We start from the raw sequence: 13331 nt of genomic DNA, 5'->3' as shown, positions 1-13331 counted from the left end.
ATTTTGCAGTTCCATACTGCCATTCATTTTTTTCTTTATCTTCTCCTAAGCTCACCTCCTTTTCCTTGCCTTCTTACCTGTTTATATGCACTTCCTTCAACATGTATTTTTTCCTTCTATTTTAATGGGCTCCAAATTGTGCATTTAATCACCCATAGATTAAGACTGGTTCCCATTACCTATGATCGGACACTTTGCTCACCCTTGATGCAGCAGGGAAGGGGTTTAGCTGTCTCCTCATGGGAGAACTTACATTTTTGGAGGAGGGGATGAATGATGGAGGTGGGGAGGAGAAGGAGGACGGATGACAGGGGGATCTATGGTTGGTATGCAAAATCAATAAAAAAAAATTAAAAAAAAATAAAAAGAACCTCTGTACAGCACATTTATTGTATATATCCAGAATCTTTATTCTTATCAACATTCTCTAAAAGCTAAAGCATACCAATTATTTACATATCATTTGTCATGCATTAGTTATTTAAAGTGACCAAAGATGGATCACAGTAAATGAAAGGAAGTGCATGGAATCTTTGTAAACATCATTCCCCTGATTTAAAAGCCCGAACATCAATGCATATTGACATGTAACAAAATTCCTGAATCCAAGTTAAGGAGAGACTGCATACACAGTGTCTTCCAGAAGTGAGCCACTCTCTCAGACCTTAGCTTGGAAATCACACCAAAACAAAAATGTTTCATACTCTTCAGATATTCCTATTATTAAATGATAATCATATACAAATAGTTGGACATAAGTAAACATAACACAAGTTTGTTTTTTTTTTTTTTTTTAAGAGGTATGTAAAAGGAACTGGGTAATTTCAGCTAAAGTGTTCAGTGTTTTTTCCTTTTGGGCTGGGTAAGGTTGAGGATAAAACTCAGGGTCTTTTGTTTGCTGGTCAAATGCTCTACCACTGAGCTAATTCCCCACCCCACCCCCACCCCCTAGAGTGTCCTTTTTTAACGGAACAAATTTAGAATAGCTATAGAAATCTCTTCCACTTAACATGTCCAATGTCTGCAGCACATGGAAGGATTATCGGCGAGGGTGGGGCGTGCGGGTATCTTTGACAATAATGGCATTTTCTAAAGTAACAGTTATCTCCTCTAAATGCCCTACCTTGCTGGTCTTGTAGGCTTTGATAGAAGCCGTAATGCAATAGAAACACCCTAGAGGAGCTTAGCCAGGAAAGCCAACTAGGTGTTCCTTCCTACTCACTGAAGAGTTTCCCACTTGCAAACTTCTCAGGCTCCAAAGCATTAGGATATTATGTTTTATTGGTGGATTTTCAAGCTGAAGGTCATTAAATAATCCCTGTTGATCTGCTAGGATTTGAGGAAGTAACCTGATCCCACCCGTCTATTTTAGCGTGATGTCTATGAATGCCACATGCTCTCTTCTCAAGAGATTCATTTTTAATGGTCTGAGCATCTGGTATTCTTTCTTTTAAGCAAAGGGATGATGTGCTTCTGTTTCATTTTCTTTTCACTTTAGTAAAGCAGGAATTAATTATTAATTGTCTTTCTGTATTGTGGACATTTAATTTTTCACATTTTGTGCTTCTAAAGCTTCTAAAATAAATATTTAAAGTTATTTCTTGTTTAAAGACTTCTAACATTGCAATTATCAATTATTTGATTTTGAAATTAATACTCTAACATAATTAGCAATTTCTTCCAGCCAAGCATTTAATAAATTGCTGTCTTAATGAGTTTTTTATTTGTCTATACAAGTCTATGCATTGCTGAACACAGACTTATTACCTCCTTGTCATTTATATGTCATCAAATGAAAACTGGTTATAATCTGAGCTTAATTTAAATCAGAATTTGAACACAAGTCAATATAGATGTGATGCTAATTCTACTCTGAACATGGGAAAATTTCAAAATTAAAGAATCATTTTAATTTTTTTATTATTTTTCTATTCTGTTTTCTGTTTTAAGCTGTACTTCTAGTGAAATTTTCACATAATCTACTGGTACTATTATGGTACTGTTTATAATTATACTTATTCAGATGAATGTTGTTTAAAACCTTTAGGGTGCCTATTTTAAAGAAATTGACATACATATTAGTGCTCAGTTTCTTATCAGAATGGCATATTTGATATCAATTGAAAGATTATTATATATATTATTATAATATATAAATGTTTTACAATAGAAGAGACATATACAGGAATATATATATATATATATATATATATATATATATATATATATATTTGATTCTTAACAGCTCATTTTTACATTGAGTTTATCAAGAAATATATTTAATAAACTACAATTTTCCTGCAACCCCTTCCTCCTTGATACAATTTCATGAAATTCAGGGTTACATGGAACTTGAAATGTTTCTGAAGCTGATCTTGAATGCTTCAACCATTTGTCTTCACCTCTTAAGTGTTAAGATTATAGGAGTACCCATTATACCAGACTTTTTGGGGTGCTGGGAATCAAACATAGACTTCCACGCCTTCTCAGAAAGCCTATGAGCTGATTTACATCCCCAGCCACAGTAAAATAGATATGCTCTACCACGATAAGAATTTAGATGACTGGATTCAGTATCTAGAGTGCTGTTACATTATGGGTCTCTTCCACTATTTCTTAGTTAATAAGTGAAATTTAATTAATTTAAAATCAAGTCTTATGTAAACTAGAGTTTTTATATAGCCACAATTTGGTGTCAGTTAGCATTCAAATTGAAAATCCTTGCTCCTCTATAAAATACTGAAGAAGTCCTAGAAGTTATGAAACTTAGTTTGCATATATTTGTTATGTACGTGTTTTTTAACTATCTAAATATTGCTCAGTAGGAAAATATTGCTTGCTTTCTAAAGACATTCTTGTATATTCTAAAGCAAAATTTCATCTTATCATATTTTCTAAACTAAAAACTTGTAATAGAAATTTACAGATGCTATTGTTCCACTTTCCTGGGTTAATCCTGGAATTGCTACTTTTAGCCTGTGCTCTTCTTTCTGTTCCGAGACCAGCAAGACACACTACACTTCTCATCAGACAGCAATCCTTTCACTGAGTGTTTGAATATGTGGGTTTCCATGTGCATGTGACTGTTTTCACATCTTAATATTTAATCATTTGTGTTCAACTTATCTTTATTCTGTTTTCTCCTATATGTGTGGGAACGATTTTTCAATTGTTTGCAGATGATTTCTGGTTCAAAATTGAAATTTTCTAACAAATGTGTTAAAAGGGCTATTTTTTTTAACCATTTAGTTTTTATTTTTAAAAAGGAGCTGTTGACAATATTTCTGGGGTGTCTGGTCAATTTTAAGAGCTCCCAGAAAAATGACAAAAATATAGTTTTACAAGCAATGATAGTGTGGACAGTTTTCTAAAAACAAACCACAGATGATAAAAACAGTCACAACTTTGATTTCTTGCATATGAAAACTTTGTTTTCGTCAACTTAATTGTTGGCAAACCAACAAGTGTGCCAAGCCTCAACGACAATCTTCTAAATTGTAGATGTGCTGTGGGATGTTCTGTATGGCAAATGTGTTGCTCTGATTGGTTAGTAAATAAAACACTGATTGGCCAGTAGTCAGGCAGGAGGAAGTATAGGCGGGACAAGGAGGAGAATAAAGCTGGGAAGTGGAAAGCTGAGTCAGAGACATTGCCAGCCGCTACCATGACTAGCAGCATGTGAAGAAGCTGGTAAGCCACGAGCCACGTGGCAAGGTATAGATTTATAGAAATGGATTAATTTAAGCTGTAAGAATAGTTAGCAAGAAGCCTGGTATGGCCATACAGTTTGCAACCAATGTAAGTCTCTGTGTTTGCTTAGTTGGGTCTGAGCGGCTGTGGGACTGGCAGGTGAGAGAGATTTGTCCTGACTGTGGGCCAGGCAGGAAAACTCTAGCTACAGATGCACATTTTTAGTTCAGCAAAAAACTCTATTTACCTTGATTACATATTAATTTGATTGCTTTCTTCTAAGAAACATTAATGAAGAGAAATTTAGAGTTTCCAATATGAGAGTGTTTATTTCTTTATTTGTATGTTTGAATTACTTATGACAACAATTAAGTTAATGTGATATTCAGTCTTCCTTCAGAAGATTCTGAGAAACTGGCTGAAAGTTAAGTGGTTAGTAAACCTTCATGGAATCTAACGGGGTATTTATTTTGCAGTCAAAAGCTTTCAATGCTCTGTGTTTGAATTATCTTACCCATTTCTTCTACCTTCTCTTCAAGACCTGAAATTATCTCTCCCACTTCATTCAATCTGTTGGAAAGACTTCCACTGAACTTTTTTGTTATTTTTCTTGAGTTTTTTTTTTTTTTTTTTTTTTTTTTTTTTTTTTTTTTTTTTTTTTGGTTTTTCGAGACAGGGTTTCTCTGTGTAGCTTTGCGCCTTTCCTGGAACTCACTTTGGAGACCAGGCTGGCCTCGAACTCACAGAGATCCGCCTGGCTCTGCCTCCCGAGTGCTGGGATTAAAGGCCTGCGCCACCACCGCCCGGCTTTGAGTTTTTTATTTCAACTTTTATTTCAATTTGCCTTTTCTGTAGTTTTTCAATTCTTAATCAAATTATATTTTAATATCTTAAATTGTTTTTCTCATTTCATTCAACTCTTTGTTTTTTACAAAGTCTTCATTGAAGTACTTATGCACAACCTCTTTGAAATCATTGACCCTAATCATGATTTCTATTTTGAAGTCCTTGTCTTATGCTTCAGTTAAATTAGTTTTCTAGAAAATATTAAAACAGGAGTCCTGGTTTCTGGAGAAAGCATATTATCTTGTTTGTTGTTTTTTGTGTTTTTGTGCTTGTATATTTGTATTTAGAGTTAAATATATTTGCTATTTGTTGGTGTCCTATGGGTTTTCAGTTCCTTGAGCGCTATTCCTCAGTCTGAAAGGTTGTATATTAGTAGAATGGTGCTTAGCTTGCAGTCTTGGGGTCACTTTTGAATTTTAGTGTTTAGATTCCAACTGGTCACAGATTTGAAATGTTGGTTGGAATTCTGAGTTCATATTCCAAGCATTCCCAGATCAGTTCAGTGTGTGGTGGTGGTTATAAGCTATCCACTAGGGAAACTGGACTGATTCTTGAGGTTTCTTGAGGTTTTTCTTTTTTTTTTTTTTTCTTCTTTTAATTATAATTGCTTGGCCATTAGCTCAGGCTTATTACTGACTAGCTCTTACACTTAATTTAACCCATAATTCTTATCTATGTTTAGCCACATAGTTTGGTACCTTTTCTCAGTTCTCTTAAGTAGTGTTTGGGATCCAGTTTTGTGCCACAAGGGTAGAACAAAGCCTACCATAGATGGCAGTGAATCTCAAAGGAATAGGATGATATTGAGAAGGGGCTGAAGTGGACAGCAGAGAAAGGATTATTGTACCCTAGGGGGACTAGGATGGAGGAAGGGAAGGAAGATGCAGGTAATTTACAATGGTCTCCACCTAATGTAATTGTGAGGACCCTAGAGGAATGTTCACCTCATTGTGAGGGTAGTCACAAAGGAATGATTAGAATGGCTGAGGAAAGTTGGAGATGAAGAACTAAGGGAACTAACTCTGTGTATGTACCAGAAGTAATGGCAGCCGAATACCAAGGGCATGTGTTCTATTGGGAGGACAAAGTGAGGAACTGGTGGTGGGGAGAATAACAATTAGAGAGATCAGAATGGAGCAGTGGAAAGAGAGTACAGGTAGCCTACCTGGATCCTCACTAAGGGGGTAACTCACTGATGTAAAACTCTTAACAATAGTATAATATTGATCATAGTTTCATTAAGCAGGGAAGATAAGGTAAAATAGATATATTCATTGTTTATCTGTAGCTTAAATATAATACAATGCTAACCAATTGGAGAATTATTCTGTGCATTATTTCTCATGCATATTTTTATTTAACTATTTAAAAATATCCATATTTAGAAATTAATCAAACCAACATAGTAGCCATGTCCACATACAATCATCATGTATTTCATCAATCTTGTACTGTAGAACAAAACAAGTTGTAAAAAGTGATCATGAAGATGTGTTTGAAAAACTATTTGTAAGCAATAGTGAAAGATGAAAGGGGTTTTGAGCTCAGAAGTTTGACATGAATAGAACGTCCAGAAATCCTATGATGGTTTGATGTGTTAGGAAGAAACTGTTAGCAGCTTCAATAATTTTCCAATGTAAATAAATAAAAACAAATTGCATTCATTTTTACAGTGAATTATTTTCAGTAATTACATCTAAACTATGTTCAACCTATTTTATAAGATACCTTATATATGTTTTAGTGCACTCTTAGTATATTCAGTTGAGAGTTTGAATAAAATATTTTAGCATAAAGTCATTAATGAGATCATGTAAATGACTTGTCCCATGATAGTCCTACATATTATACATTTTTCTATTGTATATTCTGTGTGACTCAAATTCACATCCTCCAGCTTCTGTCTCTCAATAAGCCCTTTTACTTGTACATATTCTCTAGACAGTTGAAGACTGAAACCAAATATTTTTAATGCATGAAATTTTTAAAAATATGTTTTAGAGGAATATATTGATTGGAATTAAACTACTATTGCTTTATACAAATAATTTTTTCAAACATCATATCACTATTGCAATACTTGTTAAAGTAGAATTTAAAAGTTATTCAAAAATATAAATTTACAGATATTCATTAATGTTAACATGTTTTCTTAAATATTTGTTTAGCAGAAATTATTATTTTTTTCTTACAATTGTATTTCCCTCTTTCAGGTAACTCAAACTTCAACTATTCATGATGTCAAACAAAAGTTTCACAAAGCATGTGAGTTTTATTTATTAAAATTTATGTCAACTTATTTTCAGATTGACACAAATTTGTCTATGAGAACAGGTTTGTCTGTAGAGTAAACACATGAAAGCTATGTTTTGAAACAGATATCATTAATAATTTTGAACTTACTAATTCTTGAATATAATAATTCTCACATTTGATACTGTTATTGATGCTTTAATGTTCAACAGCTTTTTGTCAGTACTGAGAATGGATCTTCGTGCCATATGTTCAGAAGCCATGTGCATAGCTACTGAATTGTATCTCAAGAACAATCCAACTTGAAGTTTAATATAATGCCTTATAGTTTAATATATGTCATTATATTTCTTTTCTTGTATTCATTTTAAGATGTATTTTTGTCATTATTTGTATTCAGGAGAGCCATGTGAGTTGGGAAAAAATTTTGAATTCATAAGTTAGCATGTTGCGCTATTGAATAAAATTTGAAGATAAAAACCTACAGAATAAATAAATTATTTCTTTTACAAGAAATAGAAAATATTGATATATTGGTTTATAGATAACTATTTTATGATATGACTAGTTCAGTGACAATGTAAGTAGTAACATCATTTATAGAAAAAGACCCATATAGAAGATTCAATTACATCTTAAGGAACAAAAAAATAAAACAAGGAATCACAATTAGTTAATATAGATAAAATATACAAACATTTTGGAGGAATTTTCTTATAATGTGCTGTTGAAAAGCATATAAAAATGAGGAATATACTTATTGGAAAACTGCTTACCATTTAAGGTGCTTTGGGAAGGCAAGTTCTGACATTTTGCCTTATAGACATGTAGAGTTTGGATATGCTGAAAGGATTGAATAGGTCATTCCACCAAGAAAAAACAAAGTAAGGGATGTTCACATGCTTTCCCTAGATTCACTTTTCTAGCACTAACTTGGGAGTGAAAGTCTCTGTCATTGTGTGCCAGTATTTTATAAAATATGGAATTTCTTAAGTATTAAGTTTTTAAACCACGGAATTCTTTTTCAAACATCAGATGTAGTGGTACATGTCTTTACACCCTGCCTGCAATGTGGCTCTTAAGTTCCAAGCCCCAGTGAGCTAAAGAGTGAAAAGCTAGGGAAAAATTCATTTTTATCTAATTACATAATCTATGTACGTAATTACCATGGTTATGCACACAGTATTCCCTACTTATTTCTACTCTATGTACATTTATTTAGAGGTAGAACAATATTAGCAGAAAGCACATATTGCATTAAACCAGTAATTGGAATGTTAAACTTTAAAATGTCAGAAGTTCAGACAGAAGGAAGTGTAGCAATTAAGGGAGAAGACATTTGAAAGTGATTTTAAAAATAAGGACAATTTGTACAAAATTTGAGAAATACTCCATTGGAAAAAGTGTGATCAGATATAACAGCTATAATAAGACTTGAGACTTATTAACCAGTTCATTAATTCTTCACAGTCTTATTTCTAATATTTAGCAGGCTTTTTAAAGAAAAAAAATCACCTTTATTTAAATGATGCTTCTTTCTTTTAAAGGTAGAATTTATATTCTAGCATTTTTCTGTATTTTGTACTATAACTTAGGGCTTACAAACTTCATTTTCTGATACTAAATTAACTTATCATCATGTCCTCACGCTTTTAAAGTATAAAATTCAAATTATTAATGTCATAAATGAGTAAATGAATAAAAACGTATTCCTCAAAAGGGACTGTTTCTTACTAGAAAAATTCTTATTTAACTTAATTCATTCCCAGACTTACTGTTCAACAGCTTTTCATTATGATATCTCTATATACTCATATAGTGTACTCATACAGTTATGATATTAATCATTTCTCTACTAGTATTTATTTCACTCCTTCTTTTCCCATATGATAGAGTCTCTTGTGGAATATTTGTTTATACTTTGTGAAGATGTGACACTGTGACTGGTTTAATTAGAAGCTGAATTGCCTATAGCTAGGCAGGGTAGGTACAGGGGACTCCTGGAGAAAAAGAGAACTCAAAGGTGAGAATCTAGATGCATGGGAGATGCCAGCGAGATATAGAGAGTTCGACATGTAGAATGGAAGATAGATAAATATCCATGTGGCAAAACATAGATTAATAGAAATGTGTTAATTTAAGTTATAAGAGCTAGTTGGGAACAAGCCTAAGCTAAAGGCCAAACTTTCATAATAAGTCTCCATGTCATTATTTGGTTGCTGGTGGTCCAAAGAAACTCAGACTACAGTTACTCTTCTAGTTTTCTCTCCCCCACCACACACAAACACATACTTTATGAGACACACGAGCACATACTGGACAGCACACAGGACATTTGTGTTTGTGGGATTGACTTATTTCACGAATGTACTGATCCTTAATTCTATTCGTTTTTCTATAAATGTCATATTATCTTTGTCAAGCAAATTTTCACTGTGTACATACCACATTTTCTTCATTGATGTTATTGTCAATGGGAAACCAGAGTAATTTCATTAGCTGGTTATTGTGAATAATGTCACAATAAATTCGAGTATGCAGGTTATCTCTTGACTCTTTGGAGGAAGTACACATAGATGGTGTAGCTGGATATTATGAATGTTGCTTTCTCTCTCATATATATATATATATATATATATATATATATATATATATATATAAAACCTTTCACATTACTTTTCACAGTGCCTGTACCATGTTATAATGCAACCAACATAACATAAATAGGACATAGAGGTTTTTTTTTCCTTCTTACATAATGGCAGCATTTTTTTTCTTTTTTCTTTTTTTTGTTTGTTTGTTTTTTGAGACAGGGTTTCTCTGTGTAGCTTTGTGCCTTTCCTGGATCTTGCTCTGTAGACCAGGCTGGCCTCGAACTCACAAAGATCCACCTGGCTCTGCCTCCCGAGTGCTGGGATTAAAGGCGTGTGCCACCACTGCCCAGCTGCATTTTGTTTACTTAGTGAACTTAATTTTGGTCAGGATGAGAATGAACATCAGTATAATTTTGATTTGCATTTCCTTGATGGTGATTGATGATGTTTAGGTAATTGATTAAGTCTACCTGCCTAATCTTAAGATTTTGTACTTTCTTTCTGATTTTGCAGATTTTTTTTTTTTGTCTCTATGGGCTCTCCAGTTTCAAGGTATAACATTTATCATGACTCAAAATAATTAAAAATAAAATCTACCCTGTTCTCTACCTTTTCTGCTAAGCTAGCATCTTGGTATTTTATATGCAAAATTGGTATGTTGTAGCAAGCTCTGTTTAGCATGCTCAATTTTAAGTTTATTGATAATCTTTCACTTAATCCCTACTTCATTAGGAATTAAATTCAACTAGTCACTCGATATTGTGGATCATAAGGAACAATTATCTCTCATATTCTATGTCAAATTTACAGGGTATTTGTGAATTTTGAGCCTTTTGCTTGCTGTGATCCTGTTCATTGCTTCACATGTGACAAGTACAGTTCCATACTTTATAAGGGATATATGTATTTTCTCACTTCTATGTCTATTCTTGTATATTGTTCATTCCCTTTTCTTTCCAGCACCATCTTCATAGTGTGTGTGTGTGTGTGTGTGTTACAAATGGCCCAATGCTGTTGTCATAATCTGTGTTATTTTTACTCTCCTTTACTTTTACAGTAACATGTAGCAATCAATGCTTTGCAAATGCTTTTTAAATTATTTGACTATCAAAAAATGTCTCTATCCACATTCCTCACACATATATTTCAGTTTCTGAAGAGAAAAAATCATACATTATTCATCCTTACGTTTCACATGCTTAGGCCATGCGTATTCAAAAACACAGTTTAATATATAAAGACTCGTGCTTTACAAACAAATTACTGAAACAAATTATATGGCTCCTGGAGATCATACTGTCATTTGTCCTTGACACAAGCAGCCTAGAAAACAGAAGCTGCTTTTTGCCCTGATACTTACGCCTGTGCATAAACATGTAGGCGACTCGAGGAGGGGTTTGTGTGTGTGAGAGAACTGACATGCATGAGCTCTCTAAGATAATGAAATACACACTATGTCAATGTAATTCATGAATGCTTTTCATATAGTCAGTTGCTTTAGATTTTCACTCTGAAAGTCTGCACATCTTTTGAATGCTCAAAGATAAAAATGGTAAAATTATGCATATTAACATTTATGATGTGGAGATGTCTGTCTAAAATTAAGAGGCAAAACACTGAAATATTTGTGTTTCTCTTCATCAACTAGACATTTGCTTTTCTAAAGCAGAGATACTCAAATGCTGGCCTTCTGTTTCTCAGATGTTTATGGCATTCCATCACCATATAATAATAATCATGTTTTTCTGCAGCCACTGTTTGTTTTTGCTTATGAACTATCTAATTGTAGACAGAAATGTATTATAAGAAAACCTTTCCATTTCCTGAAAGAAAGTTGTTATATCTAATGTACTAAATGTTTAGGAATACATTTCCTAATCTTTCTCTAAATTCTTGATTACACCTTTTTGGGGATTTTTTATTTTTTTGTTTGTTTGTTTTTTGTTTTTTCAAGATAGGTTTTCTCTGTGTAGTCTTGGCTGTCCTGGAACTTCCTCTGTAGACTAGGCTGACCTTCAACACAGAGATCTGCCTGCCTCTGCCTCCCTAGTGCTGGTATTTAGGTGTGCACCAGCTTTGCCTGGCCATCTTTAGACAATTTATCATGCTCATGTACACAACAGATCTTGTATATAATTGTTCTGAATGGATTTTTTTTTTTTTTTTTTTTTGGTTTTTCGAGACAGGGTTTCTCTGTGTAGCTTTGCGCCTTTCCTGGAACTCGCTTGGTAGCCCAGGCTGGCCTTGAACTCACAGAGATCCGCCTGGCTCTGCCTCCCGAGTGCTGGGATTAAAGGCGTGCGCCACCACCGCCCGGCCTGAATGTATTTTTAAATTAAATTTTTGTATTTATTTTGTCTGTATGTGTATGTATATATGTATTTACACATGTGTGACATGGTATGACAGTGGAGGTCATAGGAAAAGTTTTGTGAGTTGGCTTTCTTTTTATAGTATATGAATCCTGGGGATTGAACTCAGCTTGTCATCAGGCTTAGCTGGAAGCTGCCAGTGCCTTTACCTGCTGAACCTTCATGCTGGTCACTGAATGGATACTTCATACATTAATATCTACGCTTTGGAAAATTTACATGTTCTTCTACATAAGGGGCTGAGTTCTTATTGCAGAATTTTAATATGCTGAATGACTTAGTTTTGTTTTTGGTGTTGATTATTATTGACATATGAGAACAATTTTGATAACTGGTGATTTGAAAATAAATGTGTGTAATGTGAAAGTAAGAAATGTTAGAATACTTTTCTTTTACTAGATTAAGAATAAGGATGTTTCACTATTCTTTTCTCAAGAACAAAATTTTCCTGCACCAAATGTAACTCAAATGGTTGATTTCCTTTTAGCATTCTTTTTTTATATTAACTGAAAAAGAATATTAAAAAATCATCAAATATTCTTACTCATATTACTCTTTCTGAGTTACCAACGGAGAAAAGGGAGAAAAAGCAGATTTTATGATGTGAACTGGAGCAGCTACCATAAAGTTCCTGATTTACACAGAATAAGGGAAGAAGGTTAATGGAACATTGTATCTGTAGTAGTAGCAGTAGACCTCTTAAAATTGAAGTCTACTCAGAAGTGATTTTTCCCCCAAATTCCTGTTTTATTTGCATTTGTTTTCATAATTCAGTAGACAATCTCAAAAAGAATGCATAAGCCGGGCGGTGGTGGCGCACGCCTTTAATCCCAGCACTAGGGAGGCAGAGCCAGGCGGATCTCTGTGAGTTCGAGGCCAGCCTGGGCTACCAAGTGAGTTCCAGGAGAGGCGCAAAGCTACACAGAGAAACCCTGTCTCGAAAAACCAAAAAAAAAAAAAAAAAAAAAGAATGCATAAGTCAAAACCTAGGAGGAAAAGCAATCCCTACTATTTCATCCACTGTAGATTAAATTTCAAGAAATAATTTGAAAACAGTGATACTCTCCCAAATTAAAGAGCTTATAAAATATTAAAGAACTGGTACTAAACACATATCTCTACAAAGCATTGTCTTTTTAACACCTTTTACTGTACAAAATTTTCTTTTATGTAATTTCATTCAAGGTATAGTTGGTAAGAACTTTAAAAATTCATAAAAAAATATGCTATTTTTACAGAAGAAATACCTCTGGATATTTGGTCCTAACTAGAAGTATGTAAAATTTAATTTTTAAAGATAATAAGTGACCAAATTCCATATGATTCCAATATTCTAAAGTGAAAGTAGTTTTATTTAAAATAAAATTAGTATTTAAAATATAAATATGTATAATGTTGAAAAAAACTTTTGACATAGCATTGTTTAAATATATTTTTCCTATAAGCTTGTGAATTATAATTGATTTATTGTTTTTAGGGCATTTAATTGTGCTATATATGTATTTGCTGTTACTATTATAGTTGAGAGATTTGGATGACTGGAAACAGGATGTGCTCAGAAATATGGAGAGATCTG

At 33.3% G+C, this 13331-nt stretch overlaps 1 protein-coding gene across 1 annotated transcript in view; it reads left to right on the top strand.

Moving 5' to 3' along the window:
• Positions 1-13331, top strand: part of Tecrl (trans-2,3-enoyl-CoA reductase like) — a 63682-nt gene that overhangs the window by 6314 nt on the left and 44037 nt on the right. The window contains exon 2 of the mRNA XM_059275127.1: positions 6750-6801. Coding sequence (XP_059131110.1) covers positions 6750-6801 — 52 coding nt within the window. The remainder of the gene's footprint in view (positions 1-6749; positions 6802-13331) is intronic.

Source organism: Peromyscus eremicus, chromosome 10 (assembly GCF_949786415.1).
Source record: "Peromyscus eremicus chromosome 10, PerEre_H2_v1, whole genome shotgun sequence".
Lineage (NCBI taxonomy): Eukaryota > Metazoa > Chordata > Mammalia > Rodentia > Cricetidae > Peromyscus > Peromyscus eremicus.
Note: the sequence above shows the minus strand (reverse complement) of the source record. Positions and strands in the feature narration are given on the sequence as shown.